We start from the raw sequence: 25,602 nt of genomic DNA, 5'->3' as shown, positions 1-25,602 counted from the left end.
TTGGTTCACCGCCTGGCATAGCAGTTAAAGGGCCCAGGCTGGAAACCGAGAGACTCTGAATTCTAGCCCTGCCTTATACACCAGCTGGATGACCCTGGACCTTCCCTCTCTCTCACCCCTAGGAAAGGCGGGGGGCACAGCATGCTGAAAAAATTTGTTCAGAAAACTGCAGGACTAATCTAGGCAGGCAGATGTCAAGATTGACTTACGAAAAAAAGGTCAATATTGCTTTAAAATTTCCCCAGAACATGCAAAAACTGCAACTTGCCCCTAAGGGGCTTGAACGCAAGGGTTGAATGTGCAATTCAGCTGGCTTTTCATGACCTCAACAGCAGATAGCACTAGCAAGAGCACTTAGACTTATATGCCGCTTCACAGTTCTTTCCAGCCCTCTCTAAGCAGTTTACAGAGTCACCCTCTTGCCTCCAACAATCGGGGTCCTCATTTTACCCACCTCGGAAGGATGAGAGGCTGAGTCAACCTTGTGCTGGTCAGGATGGGACTGGCAGACGTAGCCTGCAATATTCTAACCACTGTGCACCACAGCTCAATGTCTGGGAAGGAAGTGTTAGTTTCCCCACTTTTCTTTCTTGAAAAACAGGAGAAGTGACTTGGTATGCAGCATGTAAGAAGCAATGCTGTGATCAAGAGTCACCAAATGCCATCTTTATAAGTGTGTTTCACACCTGTAGTATAGTGGTACTTTAGTACCCATTGTTAATTGGTTCCAGGAGGCGCAATGAGTATCAAAAATGGATTTTTCCCATAAGTAATAATGTAGTGAGTCACAAGGCAGGAGAACCGAAACGTTCTAGCTTGTGCATTAAGTACCAACCAAACAATGAGTACTGGGAGAAAACTTTTGCTTCAAATTCAATGAGTTTGAAGCAGTTGAGTACCAAGGTACCACTGTAAACTCATTTGCAATGGGGAGTTAGAGCATGAATTTGCTTGAAAATCTTTTGGACTGGATGTTTGTTATTTGTTTCTTTTGTCAGATGGTATTTAAAAACTTTATTATTATTTTTAAACAAAAGAAAGAAATAGAAAAAGAAGTGCAAAAAAGTAAAAATGGTAGAAAGAAGGAAAATGTACAAGAAAAGTGACTTGTGTTTGTGTAAAAGTGTTGCAGGGGATTTAACATAATGGACGTTTTTGTTGCTGTTGGAGTCACAATGAAGGAGGTCTTGAAGACGTTGTTGTAATGGCCTCTTTCCTTTTCCCTCACCAGGTGCGGGGATGAAATTGTGGCTGTCAACGGAGTGTCTGCTGTTGGGATGAGCAACAGTGAGCTCATTCCGATGCTGAAGGAGCAGCGGAATAAAGTGACTCTCACAGTGGTCTCCTGGCCTGGCAGCCACGTCTAAGAGCCCAACTGGAATAAGAGGCTTCATTTGAAATGCCTTTGGGAGAGCCTTTCATTGGAGGGAAGAAACCAAGCGGTGGCTGAGCAGGTCTCAGACAGGCTTCCTCCAAGGGGCAGATTTTTCTACAGAAAAGGCAAAGGTAGCTTGTTGTTGAGTTTGATTTTAGATCCACCCACTTGGTAAGCTGAAAACTGTATTCTGATAAGCAGCTGGAGGCATCTCGGGCTGTGGTTATTTTTTGTTGAACAGGGAAACTCTGAGCTTCTCCTGAATTCCTCTCTTAAACCTGCCAAACTAAAGGCCAGCCGGCTGAAACTCATCTGATTGATGGCCTTTAACACCATAATCTCGGCTCTTAGTGAACTGAAGTAGCAACCTTCAAGATGCTGACTAATCGTTGCAATGGGTGAATCATTTAGTTTGGTCTCACTGTAGTTACTGGTGCCTTGAATGCTCAGCCCTTGTTGAGGTGTATTTATTCCTCTTGTTCAAGCTGATTGTTCAGCCTTGAGCCAGTCTCAAGAGTTATGTAATGCTTCACAGCCATGTTTGACTTCAGGAGCTGCTTTCAAGGAGGTTTGGAAGCCCAACAGGAGGATGTTCCTACTCGACTGAGCCCCCTTTCTGACTTTCTCTCCTGTCACTTATTTCCCATGAGCTCTGGAAGAGTATTTCACTGCAGAAAGGCAGACTTTGGCCATTTGATAGACACCACATAGAGGCTTTTTGTGTCTCTGCAGACAGGGGGGTGGGGTGGAGGTTCAAACAGGGTCAGCTGCTCAATCTCTCTCACAGGGCATGAAGGATTCTCTTCCAGCTCATTCCCATCCTGACAATCTCATTAGGACCACAATCCTGGTCGAGTTAGCTTCTTATCTCAGCAGCTCCTTAAGACGGCCAAAGAAAATACTGAGGAGGAACTAAAGCCATTGTCCCTCCTGTCCCTTCAAGGGCATTTTCCCTCTGCACACGTAACATTTGCAGTCCTTCAGCTGATTTTATCTGCGGTTTACTGGGGAAAAAGGAGATGAACAGGTGTTTAGCGTAGCATCCTTATCCACTCAGGGGGGAAGAAGCCATCCAAAGCCACCTCCCTGGCTTGTTTTCCTTTGATCTGATCCCTGCACTATTTGTTTTTAGATGGGTCATCTCCCTTAACTAATTGAGCATCCTTGTGATTGTGATTGCTTAACAAGATTGCTTAACAAGTACGTCCTTTTGTCCTGTGACCAGTTGCACAGCAAATGGAAAAAAGGAATAAGCAGCCCGCCCTACAGAAAGGTAGCAAAAGCTGTGCCTAAGGAAGGCCTTTGCTAGGTTCCCTTGCCTGTGTGTGTATGGGTGCCTATGCTGACACTTGAAGATAGAAATTTTCTTTTTGTCAAAGTAATCTTTCCCCCCTTAAATAGCCTTAATAATTATTTTCTAAGCATAGGATACACTACATTTATTTCACCAGGTTGAAAACTTGCTTTCTGTTGTCCATTTTCTACAAAGTTTCACGATTTACAAAGGGATTCCACTAGCCTGTTTGCAAATATTGTGTGGTTGTGGAATAAGTTAGACAATTTATTAGTTTGTCGTAATTAGGAAATTAATAGGGCCTGCTACCTCCAATTAAAAGGGATTTCTCAGACCTCGATTTGCACAGAAATTTCAGGTTGCTGAAACATGGCAACCTTCTACCACAGGACTCTCCAACCTTGGCCACTTGTGGACTTCAACTCCAGAGTTCCCCAGCCACATGGATAGCTGAGGAATTCTGGAAGTTGAACTCCACAGGTCTTAAAGCTGCCAAGGTTGGCGACCCTAGTGTACAATGCGCTTCTCTCACTTGCTCATAAGATGAGTGGGTGGGAGGCACACACATCTCAGGAAACAACTTGCAAGGGGCTGCTGCCGCCCCCAGGCCCTTCGCTTCCTGGAGGCTCTGATGAGCCTTTCAGTTGGAGCCTTATTTCATCTGAACAGCAAGTCAGGCTGAGGAAAACACAGGACTTGGCGTTCACAGAGGCTGTGTGAAATAGCAAATGAACAAAAAAGGACTTATGATTTATGTTTAAATCTGATTCATGCTTGGACTCTGTTGCCTCATTTGAATCTGACAAGTAGGCACTAGTGCTCCACTTAAGGATGTTGATTCACTTAAAAATGTATTTGTCGAAGTATATTTCTGATGTCTGTCTTCAGATGTGCTTTGAAAGGATATTGGTCTGCCTAATTGACTGATAAGAATATTGACTTCTGTCTTCGGGTTTGAGTCCCATGTGACCTCTGTAATGTGTGACTCTTGCAATGGCTATAAAAAGGATGTCAAACCTTTTTTTTTTCTCAAATGAAGGGGACGTGTGTTTTCATTTCATTGTATTGTCTGATTTCAATGTGCCTTCAACAATCAGCAGGAAATCTAGTAGCTACTGTATTATTTTGCATCAAAGAATTTGTTGAAACTTGTAGAGACCTTTGTCAATACTCTGATACATTTATAAATTATTATTCTGGAGTTACGGAAGAAGTTTGGGTTTTCTGTTCTGACCAGATCAATTTCCACAGATTTCTTTCATTTTTCCTTGTGACCACTGGTACTCTTATCTTTCTATTATACAAGGAAGACTGGGCTCCTGCAAGCTTGAAATATATTCTTACCTTACTTGTGATGTTTGGAAGATCATATCCCTTCCTAGCACTCAGTATCTGAAATATTCCATGAATGCAAAGCATCATGGTTTGTCCTCCTAAATCAGGGATGTCAAATTCTTGTTGTCACGATGGCGTCACGTGACGTATCAGGACTCCCCCCCCCCTTGCTAAACAGGGTGGGGGTGGAGCCAATACAGGACACATCTGGCCCACAGGCCACAAATTTGACACCCCTGTCCTAAATGCTTGTTTAAAAAGCCATTTAGTTTGGAAGGAGAAGGCAGAGTTAGGCCAACCTTTCTGTTTGAAAGCGATGAGATGTGGAGTTTTAATCTTATAAAACATTTGAATGGACAAAGATAGATTGGGCTCTTAACAACATTCCTATTAAAACATTATGGCAGCTTTTATCAGCCATAACGGTAAAAACACTGAGAACCAGACACTTGATAAATAGTCATCTTTGAAGCAAAGTCGTTGAAGCAACCAAGTTGCTGAAGGGTTGTTTTTTTAAACAAAATGTTCTTTTAAAAACAACTAATCTTGTATGGTGAGCCTATAATCTTTTCTGGCTATTCTGTAGTATCATTTCCATGATTGCACAGCATGTCTAGACCAGCATTTCTCAATCTAAGCAACTTAAAAAATGTGCAGATTTCAACTCCCAGAATTCCCCAACCAGCCTGGCCACTGCAAAGAATTCTGGGATTTGAAGTCCCAGTAAACCATACACTAGAGCAGCTGTCCTCAACCTTTTGGGAACCAGAGACCAGTTCTGTGGAGACTTCCAGAATTGGCCCTCACATCATAGCAGTATTCCAGTATTTGAGAGGTTGCCACAGAGAAGAGCGGCTCAACCTATTCTCCAAAGCACCTGAAGGCAGGATAAGAAACAATGGATCAAGGAGAGTAGCAAGTTAGAATTAAGGCAAAATATCCTGATAGAATTAACCAGTGGAATGTCTTCCCTTCAGAAGTTGTGGAGTTCCATCACTGGAGGCTTTTAAGAAGAGACTGGACAGTCACTTGTCTCAAAATGTGTCTGGTCTCCTGCTTGAACAGGGGGTTGGACTAGAAGACCTCAAAGGTCCTTCCAGCTCTATTCTATTCTGGTTGATCTTCAAGTTGCCATGGTTGAAAAACATTGGTCTAGAAAGTGAAATATGAACTTGTGGGTCATATTTTGTTCTGAAGAGACTGTTAGTCTGTATCATCAGAAACTTAAGAACACACCACTTCCATATGACAAACAAAACAGCAAGAAAGCTTCTATGAATTCAGTTTGCAGTGTAAAATTTAGTATTAAGTGCTGCTTTCACCGAGTCCTAGATGCCATGACCACACAAAAACTAATCCCGTCCCCCCCCCGCCCCCAAAAAGTTTCCTTTCCTACGTATTTTCTGTTCTTGATCCATTCACTGCACCATCATAGCATACAAATCAAAATACAATGGGTATACTGGCTCACGTGTCCAAGGTTGTTAGTTTCATATAAACACTCAAATTTGCATAACTACAATACAAAAAAAGTATAAATTTGAAATGATTTTTTGGAAGTGTTTTTAAACGTTTCCAATGGGTGGAAGGTAATGCAAGGATGGATGTGCGCAAAAGAGCAATGGCCTTAAGAGAATCTGGCGTATTCTTTTCCAAAGGAAACCACAAATCCTATGTCTCTACATTTAGTGTTTTAAGAGTTGTGAAAAGTGACTCTGAGACTTAGAGATAAATTGCCAATTTTTAACTTGGCTTAGGTAAAAAAAGAGGCTCTTGATCAGTAAGTAGCTTGTGTCAAACTACTTAAGGCCAACTTTGAAAAAGTGGCCCTGTTGAAATTCACCACAAAGCCCACTCGACCTGGTCCTAGTACAACTCTCTGATCTGGAAGACTCCAGAGGCCTAGGGAGAAATGGACATTCCATGGGGCAGAACTCTTCCAGGGGCTGAATTGTGGTTTCCCACCAAGCTTGCCTTGAATGAAGTCCAAAGTTCAAAGCTACAATTAAGGGGCAAAGGAGAAATGGGACAAGCTTATAGGAGCCAGATTGCCTGGCTTGGAGGATGACCCAATACTTGTTTCTTCTTGTACCAAAACAGTTCCACGTAGTGGCTGTCCTGCTTCTTTTTAAAAAAGGAAACTGTAATCATTGCCCAATATTTGTCCTAGCCTCTCAAGGCTGAAGCGGACTCCCATCAGAAGCCATAGGATCTGACACGATGGGGCTGGTCTGCATAGAGAACCCCTCAAGGCCAGCGGGGTGGCGAATTAGGTCCTCTCCTCAAAGTCCTGCAGTTGGGCTTTCCATGTTGGCAACTCAACCTGTGTTCATGTTTGGGCACCTCTGTCGTCTCAGGCATTCTCCCATGAAGAAGATCACCCCAAATGGAAACATTGGCTGGAGAGGCGCCACCACCCTTGGCTGGCAGAGTCCAGGTTCGCTACTCCTTGGTGTCCTGTTCATTTTCTTCTGCAAGTCCATCTTCACTTGCTTCCTTCTCCTCTTTGTTGCGCTTGTTCTTTTTGTGCTTGTGTCGACGGTGGCTTTCCCCTTCTTCACTCTCATGCTGCTTGCTGATGGAGGACCAGGAAAGAAGCACAGCGTAAGCTCTAATGAACAAACGCAACGGAGTTGTTGCTAAAGGATCCATTCTGGGTTGGTCACCAGGGCCAGACCTTGAGTCTTCTGAGCTTTCGTGCTGGAGCCCATCCTCCGGGAACTTCTCTCTCACCTGAATGTTCTCACCAAATTATGGTGAGAGAGAGAGACGTTCCCTGAGCATGGACTCCAGCACGAGTCCGAAAGCTCAGAAGACTAAAGCTCTGGTCCTGGTGACCGACCCAGATTGGATCCTGAAACATTATCCTGGGATACTGTATTTTTTGGAGTATAAGACGCACCTTTTTCCCTCAAAAAAGAGACTGAAAATCTGGGTGTGTCTTATACACTGAATACAGCATTTTTTGCCTCCTGAAACCCCGCCCCCTTCACCAAAATGACCATGCATAAGGGGAGGGCAGAAATGAACAAAAAATGGACCGTGTTTTGCTCAATCCCCCCCCCCCCCCCCACACACACACACTTCCAGGAGCACTCTACGAGCAAAATATGGGCTGTTTTTAGGAGGTTTGTGGAGTGCAAAAACTTTTTTTTTTAAATTTGCCTCTTCAAAACCTTGGTGTGTTTTATACTGCAAAAAATACGGTATGTATATGCCTTCATTCAGGAGGGTTGTTGATATTGAGCTCTTTAAGCCCTAACCTAGGAAGACAACACTTCTTTAAGAGATTCCACGCCTTATTAGAAATCAGTAGCTCAACGTTGTGATAGGCAAGAGAAATATTACAGCCTATGAAAAGAATAGAAGGCAGCGTGCTAGTAAATAGACACGTTAAATCAATGCCGTTACTTAAAAACATTTTGCGTCACCAACTGGATAAGCCTCACCCCCCTCATGCCTGCCTCCTTCCGGTATTCACATGAGGTGGAAGAGAATACCTGACTGCAATCAATCCTGGCCGTTCCAAAGGAGGCTGAAAAAACCTGACGACCGGCACATTTTCAATAGAATATCCTGCCTCCTGGGGGGGGGGGGGGGTGTCCACCATTGGACATTGGTGGTGTCCAAAGAACGACTGGGATGGTATAAGATTTCCTGCCTTGAGCAGGGGGTTGGACTAGAAGACCTCTGAGGTCCCTTCCAGCCCTATGATTCTATGTCCTACATTTTCACTGTGAGCTACTGTCAGCCCTACAGGGCAGACCAGCCTAAGGAACTAAAATGATAGAGAGGGAGTCATTGAGTGAGGACCATAAGGGAGCCTGACTATCATGATTGCACGTTAAGATTGTCATAAAATGGATTTTACCTTTTTTGCATAAAATTTAAGCAAATCACTTGGTCATTAAGCAAATTTTAATCGGTGGTCGTTAAGTGAACCAATTGCTTGCTAGGGTAGTTTTGCCAATAATCGGAAGTGAATGACAGTCCTAAAACCTTGTCATGTCATCTTGAGAAACTGCAAACAGTTGTAAGTGTGACCTGGTGGCTGAGTGCAACCTGGGGCCCCAACCATCGGAATTTTGAATCTGGGTCAGAGGTGACCCCCAGGTAGGTCAACCTGGTCTCTCAATGACTGGCCATAAGTCAAAGACTACCTGTAGATCAGGGCTACCTTCATTGTAAAGTTCTAGTAACTCCCTCCTCCTTCCCTTTTATCTTCAGGTGAACCAGACAGTCTCTAAGTAACTTATTTGACCAGGGCTCAAGACTCTTATCTATGTGTTGCCTTGGTGATGCTCTTCCTCCTGTCCTCCCTCTGCCCTCTTCAGTTGCACCTCATGGCAATGCTGGCCAAGAGGTTCCCTCTGGTGGAGACTCCAGACTTTCCAAGGATTTACTCTAAGTCTAACGGAAAGATAGCCACAATAGGGAAACACTTCTTAACTGACCAGAAGCTTTTAACTAGAGCAGGCAAGGTAGAGATTTGTTTTCACTAACTCAAACTTACTTTAGAATACAGTTCAGTGCTACTACAAGTGGTCCTCGACTTACAACAGTTCATTTAGTGACTGTTCAAAGTTAAAAAGGCACTGAAAAAAGTGAGTTGTCACCGTTCCTCACTGTTATGACCTTTGCAGCATCCCCATGACCATGTAATCAAAACTCAGATGCTTGGCAACTGGTTCATATTTATGACGATTGCAGAGTCCCGGGGTCATGTGATGCCTTTTTGCGACCTCCTAAGCAAAGTCAGTGGGGAAGCCGGGTTCACTCAACAATCGGGTTGCTAACTTATCAACTGCAGTGACTCATGCAGATAGATACAGATGAGCAGAGTTGGAAGGGACCTTGGAGGTCATCTAGTCCAACCCCCCACCCAAGCAGATGGCAGTCCAGTCTCGCCTTGGAAGCTTCCAGTGATGAAGCTCCCACAAGTTCTGGAGGCAACTTCTATTCCTTTGGTTGATTGTTCTGTCAGAAAATTCCTCCTTATATTCATTTAACAACTGTGGCAAGAAAAGTCATAAAATGGAGCAAAGTCCACTTAACAAATGTCTCACTTAACAACAGAAATTTTGGGCTCAATTGTGCTCATAAATCAAGAACTACCTGGATTATCATTAAATTTAAAAGCATTTGGCCTGGACCAAAAAGAGAAGCAGGCACTGACTTACCGCCGTGATGATTTATGTTTGCTGCTCTCTTCTTTCTCTCTGTGCCTCCTTTCCCGGTGACGATCTTCTCGCTCACGACTGCGATCTCTACTCCTGCGGTAGTCATGCTCAAAATCGTAACTGCGTTCCCGGCTATAATAACGGTACCTGTCATCGTCACTAGGAGAGAAGAATGAAGTATGGGTGTCAGGCTCAAAAAACAAGAGCAACAGGTGGCTACTTCTGAGTAACAGAACAACAGAGTTGGAAGGGACCTTGGAGGTCTTCTAGCCCAACACCTGCTCAAGCAGGAGACCCTCTAACATTCCAGACAAATGGCTGTTCAATCTCTTCTTAATAATCTCCAGTGATGGAGCACCCACAACTTCTGAAGGCAAGCCATTCCACCGATTAATTGTTCTCACTGTCAAGCTTCTCTCCTTGATTAGTTTCCATCCATTGATTATTGTCCTGCCCTCAGGTGCTTTGAAGAGCAGATTGACCCCCTCGTCTTTGTGGTAGCCCCCCAAATACTGGAAGACTGCTATCATGTCATCCCTAGTTCTTCTCTTTGTTAGACTTTACTTTGTTGTTTGCCTGCAGACAAAATCTTGCCAGACTAAAGCAACTATCTACATAAATATGGAGATACTACATAAACCAAGGCCATCTTGATCCTCTTCGTGCCTGCCAGACGTTCCAAGCTCCACTGCCCCTTTGCCCTGGGGGGACGGACTCCAAGCTATATTCCACCACATCAGAACAGGAGTAGGAAGATGATTCAGTGTTCCAGCTGATTTCTGATTTAGGGTGACCATGCATGGGGTGAACAATCTTAATTTTTTGAAGCAATCTGTGACATGCCTATACAGTGCAGGAACTGGCTGGGGAAGACAGGAATTTCACACTCTGAACTTGCGAGTCAGACAAACAAACATTTTTAAAATGCTAATCCCAGCAAACCATCTGGGAGGTCTTAAGGATATGTGAGCAGTTTGTCTCTCAAAAGCTTCCTCTTCCATTTCTACTTTTAAACCCAAATACATTCTTTTAAAAGCTGAAACCCAACTGAAAGCCTCTCATTATGGCCTCAGGTAGTCTCAACCTGACTATTCATTTCTTGTTGCTGTGGTTTCTTCTTAGAATTTCCATTTGTCATATTTTGTGGATTTAACACTAAGGTGTCAAAATAACGACTTGGCTGCCAAGAAAAGCTGAGTTGTGTATGTGCAATTATACTAAGCTTATCTCTTAGCAGCTAGAAGGTAATCTCCCTTCCCAGCTCTGTCTCCATTAGTTCCCCCTTTATCTTGTGACATGAAAAGGTTATGTTTTTCTCTGAAATACAAGCCAAGATCCTGCACATGCTGATTGAAAAAAAAGATAGGACAGAAAGAAAACAATGGATACAGGTAGTCCTCACCTTACAACCATTCATTTAGTGACCATTCAAAGTTACAACAGCTTTGAAAAAAGGACTGATGACTGTTTTTCACACTTATGACCATTGCAGCATCTCCATGGTCATGTGATTGGAAGTCAGCCACTTGGCAATGGGTCCATATTTATGACTGTTGCAGCATCCCAAAGTCATGTGATCACCTTATGCAACCTTCTTACAAGCAAAGTCAAGGGGGAAGCCAGATTCACTTAACAACATGCTAACAATCCTGGCAAGAAATGTCATAAAATGAGACAAGCCTCACTTACCAACTATCTTGCTTAATGACATAAACTTTGGGCTCAATTGTGGTCCTAAGTCAAGGGTCGCTTGTATGGTTATTGTAGTGATTACGTTGTGATTCCAGCATCCGTTTCAAACTTATGTAGCTGTACCATGAGTAATATTGCGGCAGAAGGACACTCACTTGCTGTATTCACTTGTGGTGGGTGTCTGGTCGCGCTCTCGGTCCCTCTCTCTCCTTGAGCCTGCGTATTCCCAGTGGCTGCTGTCTGAAGCACTGGAGGCCTTGTCCACTGTGGTCACCCAGGGAGTGTGGGACGTTGAAATGGGCGGGTAGGTGATGAAACCTGGATCTGGAGAGAAACCGCAGAGCTTTGCATCAGCTGGAGAGGACAGAAGCTACGTCATCGCATGATGGAGCTCCAGGAAAATAGAAATAATATCAGCTTTGTTAGGAAAGGGAAATTTTATCAGTGTACTAAAACACTGCAAGTATATTCAGCTCAAACTCAATCAAGGAAGTGGCTCTGTTCATATAGTTTGTGTCAGAAGTTGGATTCAGCGAGTTCTGACCAGTTCTGGAGAACCGATAGCGGAAATTTTGAGTAGTTCAGAGAACCGGTAAATTCCACCTGACTGGCCCCGCCCCATCTATTCTCTGCCTCCCGAGTCCCAGCTGATCGGGAGGAAATGGGGACTTTGCAGTATCCTTCCCCTGCCACGCCCACAGAACCGGTAGTAAAAAAATTGAATCCCACTGTTGGTGTGTGTGTGTGTGTCTCCAAATGTGGCAACTTTACGACTTGTGGAAGTAGGATTGACTGGCTGGGGAATTCTGGGAGTTGAAGTCCACAAGTCTTAAAGTTATCAAGTTTTTGCCAAGTTGCTGACACAGAGAAGGGCTAATCTTTCTCCTTATTTTAGAAAGCACCTTTCCAGAAAATATGGGGACAGGAAGATGAATATAGCCAATGAGGAGGTGCTGAATATGAATATGAGCAATGGTGACCTGATTCCTGACAAATATGTTGAATGTATCCACCTTCCATTTTTATCCAGCACTGTATAGGCACGTCACAGATTGTTTTGCTCCTCCAGAAAATTAAGATGTTAACCTCATGGATGGCTAAGCTAAACCAGAAATCTGCTTGATTTCAGCTAATAATCTCCCCACTCCTGTTCTGATGTAGTGGAGTGTAGTCTGGAGTCCCAGGAGGGAGCCCTCCCCCCCCCCGAGGACAAAGGGGCAGTGTCGTTTGGAATGTCTGGTAGGGAGGAAGAGGATGAAGATGGACTCTTGATTCATGGAATATATCCATATTTATGCAGATAGTTGCTTTAGTCTGGCAAAAATTTGTTTGTAGGTGAACAATGAAGTAAAGTCTAACAAAGAGAGGGACTGGGGGCGACATGATAGCAGTCTTCCAATATTTGAGGCAGGAAGAGGATCAAGGTGGCCTCTTGATTCATAGAGTATACAGGCAGTTCATTTAGTGACTGTTCAAAGTTACAATGACAGTGAAAAATGTGACATGACCATTTTTCACACTATCATTGCCACATCCCCATGGTCACATAATCAAAATTGGGATGTTTGGCCACTAACTCATATTTATGAAGGTTGCAGTGTTCCAGGTTCCTCTGATCACTTTTTGCAACCTTCTGACAGTCAAAGACTCACTTAACTCTGGCAAGAACAGTCGTAAAATGGGGCAAAATTCACTTAACAAATGTTTCACTTAGCAGCATAAATTTGGGGCTCAGTTGTGGTTGTAAGCCAAGGACTACTTGTATTCATATTTATGCAGATCGTTGCTTTAGTCTGGAAGATTCTGTCTGTAGGTGAACAATGAAGTAAAGTTTAACAAAGTATGCCCTGGGGCAACATGATAGCAGTCTTCCAATATATGAGGGGCTGCCACAAAGAAGAGGAGCTCCACCTGTTCTCCACAGCACCTGAGGGCAGGACAAGAGGGTGATAGAGCAGATGTTCTATCAGCGGCAAGAGCCTGCACAGCTGGAGCATCAGGCAGTCTCCAAGGATAATCCCAGCTGGGGAAAAACCCCACTGATTCTCTCTTCTGGAGAAAGAAGCCCATCTAAAGTCAGGGACGTGCAGGCAGGGGAGGCAGAGCCTCACCACTGTCATCATGAAAAGAAAAAAAATGTAGAAGGAAAAAGGCAAGAGCTGAGGTCAGGCTGAGCTAGTTGCTGCCAGTCACCATGAATGACTGCTTAGTGCTTAACTGTTTAAAAAAAGCCTCTAAAAAAGTGCCCTCTACAGAAGGCGGCAGGAGAACGAGGTGCCTCACCTAGTCTGGCGTTTTATGATCACTCGAGCAGAGTTAAGCAAGGGTTAAAAGCCGAAAAATTCCTGACGTAGATGAGGCACGTCATTCTCCCTCCTCCTCCTCCTGTAGAGGGCACTTTTTAGAGCCTTTTTTAAACAGTTAAGCACTAAGCAGAGTCATCCACTGTGACTCTGGCAGCAACTACCTCAGCCTTTTTCCTTTTACATTTTTTTTTCTTTTCATGATGGCAGGCAAGAGCAGAGTTGAAATCCTCTCTGAAACAGCTGGAAAAGGTACGTGTGGGTCAGAGGGAGGGGGAGGAATTCAAACTTCATCCTCCTGGGGCAACTTTCTGTGTGCGTGTGTATGTGTGTGTGTGTGTTTGAGAGAGGGGGGAGGGAGCATATTGAGACAGTTCTTTAGTTTATGCACTATGTAACACTCTAATAGGCCTTTGGGTCTTCTATCCAATCATAAGCAAAAACAATGTTTTCAGTAGAATGAATTTCCACTTCTACTTACACCTGCTGGCCAAAATGCTGCTAGTGGTATTGCTAACATGGGCTGAGGAGGAAAACCTAAAATTTCTGAATCCTGGTGCAACTTTGTGTGTGTGTGTTTGAGAGAGGGGGGAGGGAGGGAAGAAGGAGGGGAAGGGAGAAGAAAAAGAAAAAGAAAGAAGGAAACTTATTTAGCAAAGAAGAAAAACAAATGCTGTCGCTTTAAATCGGAACTGAGCATGCCTGGCTGTGGAATTCTGGGAGTTGAAGTCCACAAGTCTAAAAAAATTGCTGCATCACCAGCCATAAACCTCACCGCATGTCACTGTCTAAAGTGAAGGAAGATCAGATGGGATTTCCCAGTTGGAAAATAGGATAGATTCCAGATTCTGTTTTCTCAAGAAAAAAAGGTTAAAAATAACCAAGTGTGGTTTCATGGGGCTCACTGCTTCATTTAAAGCACCCGATCCACTCAGTCAGGTTGGGAGGCAGCCATCCAGACTGTTGAAGTGATCACCATATCCTTGCTCCTAGGATTCACTATATATGACAACTGAGCCCCAGATTTCTGCTGCAAAGCAAGACAGTTGTTAAGTAAGTTTTGCTTCATTTCGCAACCTTTCTTGCCACAGTTGTTAAATGAACCATTGCAGTTGCCAAGTTAGTATTAAGTGAATCTGGTTTCCCCATTGACTTGGCTTGTCAGAAGGTTGCAAAGAGATCCAGAAGGTGTGCTCCTGGACGCTGCAAATAAGACCCAGTTGCCAAGCAGCCAAATTTTGATCACATGACTCTGGGGATGATGAAAGTTGTGTGAAAAATGCTCATAGTTTGCTTTTTTCAGTGCCACTGTAACTGAACGGTCCCTGAATGAATGGTTGTAAGTCGAGGGCTACCTATAGTCCTACTCAACACATCTGATGGTGCAGCCTCTGGGGATTTGAATCAAAGGCTAATGAAAATAAGCTTCAGGGTGTGAAGAGGGACTTTGGTGCTGTGTGGATGAGACCTAGTTCTCAACCTCTTCACGTGGTTTGCTTATAGATGTTCATTATAAAGACAGGCAACTATGGCTGAGCTCTTAGGGTGACAAACTCTTCTTGCCCTTTAGGAGGGGTGTGAAAACCTGGCTCTTTGCACAGGCATCGGGCTAGGATGGAAATGAATCTGGAAAATTAAACGTATAGAATTGGTGGGAGGCTGGAGTGCTGTGATAGGATACAGAATGGTATTGGGGGATTTTGTGGGTTATATATGAGCCACAGTGGCGCAGTGGTCAGAGTGCATTCCTCCAGGCTACTTATGTTGACTGCCGGCTGACTGCCATTTGGCAGTTCGAGTCTCACCAGGCTCAAGGTTGACTCAGCCTTCCACCCTTCCAAGATCGGTAAAATGAGGATCCAGATTGTTGGGGGCAACAGGCTGACCCTGTAAACCACTTAGAGAGGGCTGTAAAGCACCATTAAGTGGTATATAAGTCTTAAGTGCTATTGCTATATTTATTCTGATTTTATGGAATGTTGTGAGCTGCCTGGGATTGTCAAGTACGGGATAATCAATAAACCTCTTTCGATCAACTTGATCTCTTAAGCCCAGAATGCTCTGAGACTAATCTCACTCCTGGTTCACACCAAGTGTAACAGAAGGGGAACACCCACCACCACTGAAGAAGGGGGTTGGACTAGAAGACCTCCAAGGTCCCTTCCAACTCTGTTATTTTGAAATGCCTTCTGTAAAGCATCAAGAGGGAAGAATCTTTTTGCCCACTTCAGACACTACCATGGCTGAGGAATAGTCCACAAGTCTTAAAGTTGTCAAGGTTGGAGATCCCTTCACTAGAAGCATAAAGACTGAGTTCCCTTTAAACCTTAATCACTGAAACAAATAAAGAAGCTTTCTTATCCCTCTTGCTTGTGTGTCCTCCCTCATTAAGCAAATTGGGAGTTGAAAGCAGAAAGGGCTTTCCTAGTCAGGCAGAAATTTAAATTCAAGCATCTACTCAAGCAAGTTTCCTATTAACATGACCAGGCCCTTCAATCCCTTGATGTCTTCAAGTCCTTCTCTTCAGCTGTTCCATTTCAACCAAATCCTTCTTAAATTATGGTGCTGAGGACCAGGCACAGTGATTGAGTGGGGTCAGTTGCAGTTAAAAGGAGGTTTGGATGTTGTTTTCAAGCAAATAGGCCGTCCATTAATCAAATTCCTTCAGAACTGGGCAGAACAAAAGAGGCATGGAAGAATGTGCATCTTCTACTTCTATCTTCCCACAGGCCTGACACTAGTTTTAAATGAAGGGGATGTTTACAACCCCAAGCATTCAAATATTTGGAAAGCTGCTAGGATAAGTAGCTCCAACCTGTCCCAGACTGTTGCAACTATCATGAGTAATGTCTTCCTTAGGCCAAAGAGGGAGAACTATTACACCCCTATAGAAGCTCCATTATCTTGATGTCAAAAGTCCTCTTGTCCTGCAGAACATTGTTACCATTGCAATGGTAGTTAAAGCATTTACTCACTTCCCCCTGGCTTCCAAAGAGATAGTTTGTCAGTTCCAAGTGTCACTTGAGGGTAAAATATGTCTCAGTGTCTCCTTTTGCCACAAATCCTGCTTAATGATAGTTCCCGCTATGGCAAATGTTAAGAACTTTCTTTCCTGGAGCTTTTGTCGTTCTGTCCTTGACAAGAGTTCAGCTAAACTATATGGCGCTCACTGAACACTGTAATAAATACTTCCTAATGTCAAGGTAGTCACCATATCACTGATCCCCAGTAAGTCCTTCAAGATGAAGGCCAAGAAGCTCTCAGCATGATGTCAAGGTACCTCTTTGAAAATTTAGACTTACAGGAGGTGATACGGTTATCTCTATGTATACATCAGTATCATTGAAGTGTCCTATATTATTTGACATAGTCTGGAATCCTTGTGGTAACTTTTCCCATACAGGTGACTCCTCAATTCAGAAAAGTAATCATATAGAAATGCACAGAACTATGTATAACTTGCAATTGTTTTGCACAGACGTTTCTCTTTTTCTGCTGGAAAAGAAACAATGGTTTTAGCTTGAATGAAGAGTGTGTGTAGTTCCACGCATTCCCGACGAAGGTTAGTGAAAACAGGTGCCTACAATAACACAGGGGGGTCGGGAAAACTAAATGGTGATCCATTGGAACACAATTTGGGATGGGATTTGGGGTCTTTTTCAGGTCACAAGAATAAGGCATATGTGGAAAGGAGAAAATCCTTGCAAATGAATTCATTGACGTGTGAGAGGAAGAGATAATTGCACGCATAGAAAATATCATTACAAAACTCCAGTTTAACAATGGTGTTGAAGAGAAGCCCTGAGGGAAGAAAGAAAGAGGACCAAAAGGCCCCCATTCAGCAGCCTTGCAGGATGTTCTACTTTGGAGGAGAGGGCTGCCAACATCGGCCAAGGCAGGACAATCACAGAAGAGTCCAGAGCTGACCCCCAAGAGCTGAACTGGCCCATCCTTGTGACCCATCGTGGGTTGTGCAAAACAACAATCCACTCCGCCTATCAGCTGCAAGGGCTCGGAGGGGCTCACCTGTGGAGTTGTAGCTGAAGGGAGGTGGCTGCCGGTTGCTGTAGCTGGCAGGCTGGCTTTGGGGAGAGAGGGAGACAACACACAGGAAGGGTTAGCAACATCTAATTCCCATCATTAATTCAGGCTGAAAAGTAAAATCAGGAAGGGAAAGGATAATTCCACTTCCTAACTGGATTAACTCTGTAAACAACACACTCCTTTCTTATAGTAGCCGCGGTGGCATAGTGGTTAGAATGTAGTACTGCAGGATACTTCTGCTGACTGACTGCTGCCAGCAGTTCTGCAGTTCGATTCTTACTGGATCAAGGTGGACTCAGCCTTCCATCCTTCTGATGGGGACCCAGGTGGTTGAGGGCAAGAGACTGACTCTGTAAACCGCTTAGAGAGGGCTATAAAACTCTATGAAGCGGTATATAAGTGCTATTGCTATGATAGTTCCCTGTATTCTTTATCCACTGCCTAACCAAACATCTCTTGGTTAATCTATCCACTGGGACCAGCATGTTGGTGAGAAGGACTGAGCAATTCAAATAAAGATAGGCCTCAATTGCTAAGCAAGTTGTTAAGTGAATTGTGCTCCATTTTATGACCTTTCTTCCCATGGTTGTTAAGTGAATCACTGCAATTGTTAAGTTAATAGCTTGGTTGTTACATAAATATGGCTTCCCTCTTGACTTTGCTTGTCAAAAAGTTGCAAAAGAGGATCTTGTGATCCCAGGACAATCCAACCGCCATAAATACACGCCACTTGACAAGCACCCGAATTTTGAACATGTAATTATGGGGATGCTGCAACAGTTATAGATGTAAAAACTGGTCATAAGTCACTTTTCTTCAGTGCAGTTGATCACTAAATGAATTGTAAGTCGAGGACTTACTGTATTGTAAGTCGAGGACTATGTGCACTGAAGAACAAAGAGAAACCTGGGCAGATAAAGCCAGAGGAGAAATCCTGGTCTTCACAACCAAGTTGCCCATGTGAATCTTTCAAGCAGAGCCCAATGGCCCTTGCCTACGCTCCCGTGATTGCTCTTCAGCCATTTCTCTGAAGGCAAAAGGGCCGTCTCACTTGGGAGACTCTATAGAAAACCAGACGTTTCCTCACAAATGCCTGGAATTTCCTTATGAAGCTCCCTAAGCTCAGTTGTGATTGTAAGTTAGGGACTATCTTTATTTGAACTTCTCGGTTCTTCTCACCCACATGCTGGTTCCAGTGGACAGATTAACCCAGGGATGTTTGGCTCCTGGGATTTCCCTATAAAGCCATTTTGCCAGTCATTTATTCCATTGATTCCGAATGGCATGGCTCTTCATTTCCGGAAGCTCTTGCATTCACTGCTTATCAGGGATGGATGCCAAGAATCAATTCAATGATTGTGCAATATATACAACCACATCAGTATTTCTCAACCTTGGCAACTTTTAAGACATGTGGACTTCAACTCCCAGAATTCCCCAGACAGCATGATGCTTTCAGGCGAAGTATGAAATGTCTGTGTTATTTTAATATGCTATACACTGAAATACCAAGGAAATGTGTGAAAAATTAGTAATATTAACTTTGATGCTCCATTTTTGGCACCCTATAGATTTCCTAAGGCTTCTATAAAATGCCTGATTTCGCACACTGATGGTAAGAGTGAACTAGACAACTCGTGGCCTGCTGGGTCATGGTTTCAGAGAGATTTTCTGACCAGATTCATCCATGCTTTCAATCATGGAGAGCTCCTAAAAGATCTGGAAAAGTTCTTAAAAATTCAGGGAGATGTTTGTAGATGCCTCTGCCTTGAAAGTAGCTGAGGTCGGACTATACAGCACAGTCAAATATGGGTAGTAGAACAGAGGAAATGTTTTATAGCATTTTGTATTATGCCAGAAACTGCTTTATAATCATTTTTGTGTCATAAAGTGTTTTTTAAAAAATGCCAAATTTCAATTCCTCAGGAGTCCTGGATATTGGGGCCTTCTGCCAGGTAGCCCATCCGAAGAACCTTAGTGGAAACAGTTTTGTCCTACTGTGCAGGTTCACTCAGTTAAAGATTACAGATGCAAGAGTTTTAGTAATACAGGCAATCCTCGACTTACAACCACAATTGAGCCCAAAATTTATTTTCTTAAGCGAGAAATTTAAATGAGTTTTGCCCCATTTTACAACATTTCTTGCCACAGTTGTTAAGTGAATCACTGCAGTTGATAAGTTGTTAAGCGATTCTGGCTTCCCCATTGACTTTGGTTGTCACAAAAGGGGATCACGTGGCCCCAGGACACAGCGACCGTCATAAATAGGAGGCAGTTGCCAAGCGTCTGAATTTTGATCACATGAACCCTGGGGAGGCTGCAACCATCGTAAGTGTGAAAAATGGTCACGGGTCACTTTTTTCAGTGCCACTGTAACTTTGAAGGGTCACTAAATGAACTGTTGTAAGTCGAGGACTACCTCTATCCAGATTCAAAAGCTGAGCAAATGGCTTGGACCTGCAGCCAGAGGGCCCATCTCCTTCTCACTTACCCATCCAGGGTTGGAATCAAGAGAGCGGGTGGAGGAGCCAGAGGAGGAGGAGGAAACAGCCCTGTCAATAAGAAGACATGAGTGACAGTCATTAGAAGACAGGATGGCCGCTGTGTGACATGCCCTTTCTCTTTAGGGACCACCTTTTCCCTTCTATCTTCTTCCAGCAACTGAATCACTTCACACAGATGCCCCAAGTCCCCACATTGCACCTTCCTCCAGTTCTCTCAACTGGGAACCATACAGGGGATAAACCTGGGCTAAGCAGGACACAGGAATCTGGTTGCCAGGGGTTGGTGCCTTCCTTGGGAGGATGCCACACGCAGCCCTTGATTGACCCGTGCAGAATAAATCAGAAAGATCTAATCAAGGCAGGTCGGGAACATCTGAAGAACAACTTCATTCTGGTGGCTTCAGAGAAGAATTAGCAGAGAATCCTTGACTTATGGCCATAAATTGACCCCAAAATTTCTGTTGCTGAGATATTTGTTAAATGAGTTTTGCTCTATTTTATGACCTTTCTTGCCACAGTTGTCAAGTGAATCACTGCAGTTGTTAAGTCAGTAACGTGGTGGTTAAGGGAATTTGACTTTTCCATTGCCTTTGCTTGTGAGAAGGTTGCAAAAGGTGATCATATGACGTCCGGGATATTGCAACCGTCATAAATACAAGTCAGTTTACAAGCATCTGAATTTTGATCACATGACCATGGGGACGCTACAACAGTCGTAAGTCTGAAAAATGATCACTTTTTCAATGCCATTGTAACTTCAAACAGTCACTAAATGAACTGTTGAAGTCAAGGACTCCCTGTATAGATTCTAGAAGGCTTGGCTGTCCCAAATGAGGAAACAAGGGCAAAAGGTCCTTCTCTCATGGGCTCCAATCCAAAAACTCCCAGCATGGCTGATCCAGCATCCCAAGTAGCTCAGACTGGGGCAAATTGCTCTCCCGTGCTTTTCTAAGGAAGAGTCTTTACTTCCAAGAAACTAATGGTGGTTATCCTACCTGGGTACAGAAGAACTGCATGCCACATTTAAATCCAGTTTAAAATTAACTAGGATAAAGATCACAAAGATATACATGTGTGAATCTAAATCAAAATGGGGACATTCTGATGAAGTCATTCTGATGCTTACATGTGGATGTGCCTTACAATGTTAAGAGGAACGTTCCTTATTTCTTTAGATAATCTCACCTAACTTTAGTCCTTAGGTGGGGGAGCACAAGGTAATATTAGGGATGTGAGCTAACCAGGGAAATAGAAGCAATAAGAAATGGGAGGAGACCACATCAAACCACTTCTTGGTGGATGACAGTCCATGGAGACCCAGGAGTTGAGTTGAAGGAGAATTTCTCTTTTAATCCCAATCTAAGCAATCCATTGGCAAGGCTGCCTGTTGCCTGTTCTGGACTGGCCTCTTTCCAATCTTCTCTGCAGAAACGGAGTTCAGCTAAGGAGCAAATCCTTCTCCTCCTCATGCAATTTAAAAGCAAGAGTATCTCCAGTGTTAACCCCAAGGCCATTCTCCTGCCAATGTCTGCTAGAACAGACTTCTGGCTCAACTAATCAGACTTCAAGACCAAGATCGTTTTGTGTCCTAGTTCCAGTTTTAGTATCTGCACTAGCAGGACACCTACCTGGAGGATGGAGAGGCGGTGGGACAGAGGCAACTTGTGGCGGGGGAGGATGGAGAAAGTGGGGCGGAGGCCCACTTAGTGCTGGAGGTGGGCCTGCCGGGGGCACAAATGGCTGTTGCTGAGGGGGCTGAGCAGGCTGAGTTTTGCTCCCATGGTCTCCAAGCACCTTTCAGTAGAGAGCACAGAGGAATAAGCAGGTTAGGACTTCAGAAAAAAAGAAACCTAGTCAAAGCAAGTCCCCAAGCAGGGAATGCATCAGGCTGCAACATCATGGGAATGCAGAAGGATGAGAGGAGGAGGTCCTGCGTGTTGAATTCAGCTTGACTTAAAAAAAACCCCAACCAAACCAAATCAACCCTGAAAGAGACTTGGAAGGCCTAATGCCGGTGGGCCCTGAACTAGGCTTCCAAAGTTTCAGAGCTCCTGTGTAGATACTTATCCATTCATTTGTTTGCCTAATTTATTTCAGAGTTCAGATTTCATTGCTGCAGAGTGAAAGTTTTTGAAGCCAGGTAGTCCTTGACCTATGACCGCAATTCAGCCCAAAATTTCTGTTGCTAAGCAAAACATTTGTTAAGTGAGTTTTGCCCCATTTTACAACCTTCTTTGCCACAATTGTTAAGTGAATCACTGCAATTGATAAGTTAGTAACATGGTTGTTAAATGAATCTGTCTTGTCCATTGACTTTGCTTGTCAGAAGGTCACAAAAGGGGGTCATATGACCACGGGACACTGCAACCGCTGTAAGTATGAGTCAATTGCCAAGCATCTGAATTTTGATCACATGACCATGGGGATGATGTAAGGGTCATAGGTGTGAAAAATGGTCATAAGTATTTTTTTCAATGCTGTTGTAACTTCGAACTATCACTAAACAAACTGTTATAAGTTGAGGTGTCAGGCCTGCAAGCCTTCTTTTCCTTTTTGGACTTCAGGCCTGCCACACTTTATAATATTCTACTATGCATTTTCTATTGTGGGAAAATGGGAGGGGGGATTGTACGGAGTTGGGTGATATGTAGCCATAACAAAATTCTTTCTAGGAAGTCAAGGTCATCCTTTGTCTCTACACCTGGCTGGAACTGGATGGGTGGAAGCTGCCAGCGTGGCAGTGGAAGATTGGACCATGTGATGGACTTGTAGGTGTGGGGGCAAGATCTTGAAATTTTCAGATTTGGTTTTTTCCAGATGTGCCAATATGGCTCTCTTAATAAATTGGAACTTTGAGGAATCGTTTGCCTTTGACTCTGATTTACTTTTGGATGCTATTTGGAATCCTGACACAAGGACTACCCCCAGATGAAGACTGCCTCTTCACTGATAATATTACTTAGTTTGGGTCACGAAGCACCTGCAAGGAAACAGCCAAGCTCAGAGAGCAGCCAGGATCCTTCATTTCAATCCCGAGCTACAAATATTTGCCTCTTTTTACCAGAACATCTCAAGAGGCAGAAATATTCCAGGACTGAAATAAGGATGAGATCTTGCACAGCACTAAAGGTCTCAGGAGGGGATCAAACTATTCTCCAGAGCACCAGAGGGCAGGAAAGAAGCGATGGATGGAAACTAATCAAGGAGAGAAGCGACCTAGAACTAAGGAGAAACTTCCTGACAGTAAGAACAATCAACCAGTGGAACAACTTCTCTCCAGAAGTTGTGTGTGCTCCGACAATGGAAGTTTTTAAGAAGAGACTGGACAGCCATTTATCTGGAATGGTCTAGGGCTTCCTGTTTGTGCAGGGAGTTGGACTACAAGACCTCCAAAGTCCCTTCCCACTCTGTTGTTCTATGTTCTATTTATGTGGTTCCTGGTTGGGGTATCTTTTAGTTGTTAATTAGGGAGTTGATGGCTGACTATTAAATCATTTAACAATCATAAGCCCCAAAGTTTGGAAGAATAAACATTGGTCTTAATAACTGAACTAAGATTGGATTCTGCAACATTATCCTGGGATGTATGAATTTACCTTCAATCGCACCAGGTTTCATTAATAATATCCAAGTTGGTGCAGTTCGGACCCAGTGCCCTTGCTTTAAAGACATGAAACTATTCAGACGGGGTATTTTTCTTTTGGGATATGTGTTGGTGAAGTTCTGCATCATCACCTAATTGATGTCACATATGTCCAATCGATTCAGGAAAGAAATACTAGAAATTATAGATTACTCACATACTTTTTCAAGCATGGTTCCTGGAAAAATAGTGCTGTAATGAGATTTTATTTACAGGAGATTTATAAAACTAGAATGTGGAGAGAGGGAAGGAAGCAATCCCCTCTCAATTTGAAAACAGCATTTAAAAGAAAGAGCAAGTTATAGCAATGGTTAGATCATTTATAGTTTGAGGAAATCAAAATGAAAGATGCCGGTAGATTTACAGAAATTATGATTTTGGGATGAACTATATTGAGACAGATCTTCAGCTGATGTTTGACATACTGTAGTTTGAAAGAAGAGAAACATTTTAAAATGGAATAAAGAGGAGGATAATCCAGCCTTGCATACAAAGATATAGAGTAACAGAATAACAAGAGTTGGAAGGGACCTTGGAGGACTTCTAGTCTAACCCCCTGCTTAAGCAGGAGACCTTACACCTTTTCAGGCAAATGGCTGTCCAATTTTTTCTTAAAAACCTTCAGTGATGAAACACCCACAATTTTTTGAGGCAAGCCATTCCAATGGTTCTCCGTGTCAGGAAATTTCTCCTTAGTTCTAGGAGAATCTTCACAATCTTCCACCCGTTACTTCTTATCCTGCTTCAGATGCTTTGGAGAATTGGTTGATGTCCTCCTCTCTGTGGCAGCCTCTCATATATTGGGAGCTGCTATCAGGTCACCCCTGGTCCTTCTCTTTGTTAGACCTTACTTGCCTACGGCAGAATCTTGCCACACTAAAGTAACTATCTGCATAGATATGAATATACCCCATGAATCAAAAGGCATTTTGATCCTCTTCTTTGTTGGACTAGACAAACCGTATTTTTTGGAGTATAAGACACACCTTTTCCCCCCCTAAGAGGGTGAAAATTTGGGTGCGTATTATACATTGAATGTAGCCCCACCCATCCACTGTCCCCCACCCTTTGGCCTCTGCCTCCCAGCAATTTACCTCCTTGCAGCAAATGGGGAAAATGGGGCTTGTGGAAGCTGCAATAGGCTATAGCAATCCTTGCAGCCTGAAACAGCTGATGATCCCATGCTTTAGGCCAATGCTGAGAGGCAAATTGCTGGGAGGCAGAAGCAGATTTTCCCCCCTTGTTTTCCTCCCCAAAAGTTAGGTGCCTCTAATACTTCGGAGTGCCTTATACTCCGAAAAAAATACAGAATTTACAGCAGCTTCCTCAACCATTCATCATACAATTTAGCCTCCAGATGCCTTATCATCTTTGTTGCTCTTTTCTTCACACTTTCTAGGGTCTCAACATCTTTTTTACTGTATATTGTGGTGACTAGAAATGGCTACACTGTCCCAAGTGTGGTCTTATCCCAATCAGGAACGTCTAATCTGGATTGAAAGCTAAGAGCGTGCAAGGCCTGAGGTCCCCTTTTCAGTTCTTACCTGAATGGGATTTTCTTCAGAGGCATGTTTATCACGCCGCCTTCCTTCCACCCTCCGGATGGTGCCAGCCTGTCCGCCAATCACGTCGATTGTCCCGCCCAGTTTCCTGTTTCCAAAAGAAGACCCATTCAGCATCAGCAGCTGATCTTGATTCCATTGTTCTTCCTGACACAGCTCATCCCTGGAGTAATGGATGCCATAAACACACTCAATCCCATGTTGTGACAACTGCATGCTGCACACAATCCACCAGTAGATCATCATAATTTGATGATAACTTAAGTTCCAATACATTAACACTCAAATTTCTTTTGTGCAATGTTGTGGGCATTTGCTTCCCAAATAGATAAAGCTCCATAAAGCAGAATTTACTATTTAAAAAAACCATCAAAAACTGACCTGCAGCAAGGCTGGCTGGGGCATTCTGGGAGTTGCAGCCCATGCATCCTAAACTTTCTAAGATTGACGAACTAAGATTGCTTTAGACTCTGACCTATCTGCAGGGTTCCTGGGAATGAACCATATTTGCTCTGGGTGTCCATCTAGATCAGTCTTCCCTGGATGAGATGGGTCTGGCCTTCCCTGAATTCTCCTTTGCCTGGAAGCTTAAGATCCCTTCATCTGGAGAAGTTCATGGTGCTGAGACAATTCATGGGGTACTTTAAGCTGCTGAAAATCTTGCAAATAA

At 43.6% G+C, this 25,602-nt stretch overlaps 2 protein-coding genes across 5 annotated transcripts in view; one reads left to right on the top strand and one right to left on the bottom strand.

Moving 5' to 3' along the window:
- The window catches only part of LOC116515332 (ligand of Numb protein X 2-like), an 84,047-nt gene extending 80,173 nt beyond the window's left edge, over positions 1-3,874 (top strand). For all 3 annotated transcript variants that reach the window (XM_032227304.1, XM_032227305.1, XM_032227306.1), the window contains exon 10: positions 1,232-3,874. In XM_032227304.1, the coding sequence (XP_032083195.1) occupies positions 1,232-1,367 (136 nt within the window). In that variant the 3' untranslated portion in view covers positions 1,368-3,874. The remainder of the gene's footprint in view (positions 1-1,231) is intronic.
- A 1,207-nt stretch (positions 3,875-5,081) lies between these two features.
- LOC116515378 (pre-mRNA 3'-end-processing factor FIP1-like) overlaps positions 5,082-25,602 on the bottom strand; it is a 44,703-nt gene continuing 24,182 nt past the window's right edge. For both annotated transcript variants that reach the window (XM_032227370.1, XM_032227371.1), the window contains 7 exons: positions 24,915-25,020; positions 21,356-21,521; positions 19,715-19,775; positions 17,206-17,261; positions 11,032-11,200; positions 9,185-9,343; positions 5,082-6,579 (listed from right to left, as the gene is read on the bottom strand). In XM_032227370.1, coding sequence (XP_032083261.1) covers positions 6,447-6,579; positions 9,185-9,343; positions 11,032-11,200; positions 17,206-17,261; positions 19,715-19,775; positions 21,356-21,521; positions 24,915-25,020 — 850 coding nt within the window. In that variant the 3' untranslated portion in view covers positions 5,082-6,446. The remainder of the gene's footprint in view (positions 6,580-9,184; positions 9,344-11,031; positions 11,201-17,205; positions 17,262-19,714; positions 19,776-21,355; positions 21,522-24,914; positions 25,021-25,602) is intronic.

This window comes from Thamnophis elegans, chromosome 12 (genome assembly GCF_009769535.1).
Source record: "Thamnophis elegans isolate rThaEle1 chromosome 12, rThaEle1.pri, whole genome shotgun sequence".
NCBI classification, from domain to species: Eukaryota; Metazoa; Chordata; class Lepidosauria; order Squamata; family Colubridae; genus Thamnophis; species Thamnophis elegans.
The sequence above is the reverse complement of the archived record's forward strand: the minus strand, read 5'-3'. Positions and strand labels throughout refer to the sequence as shown.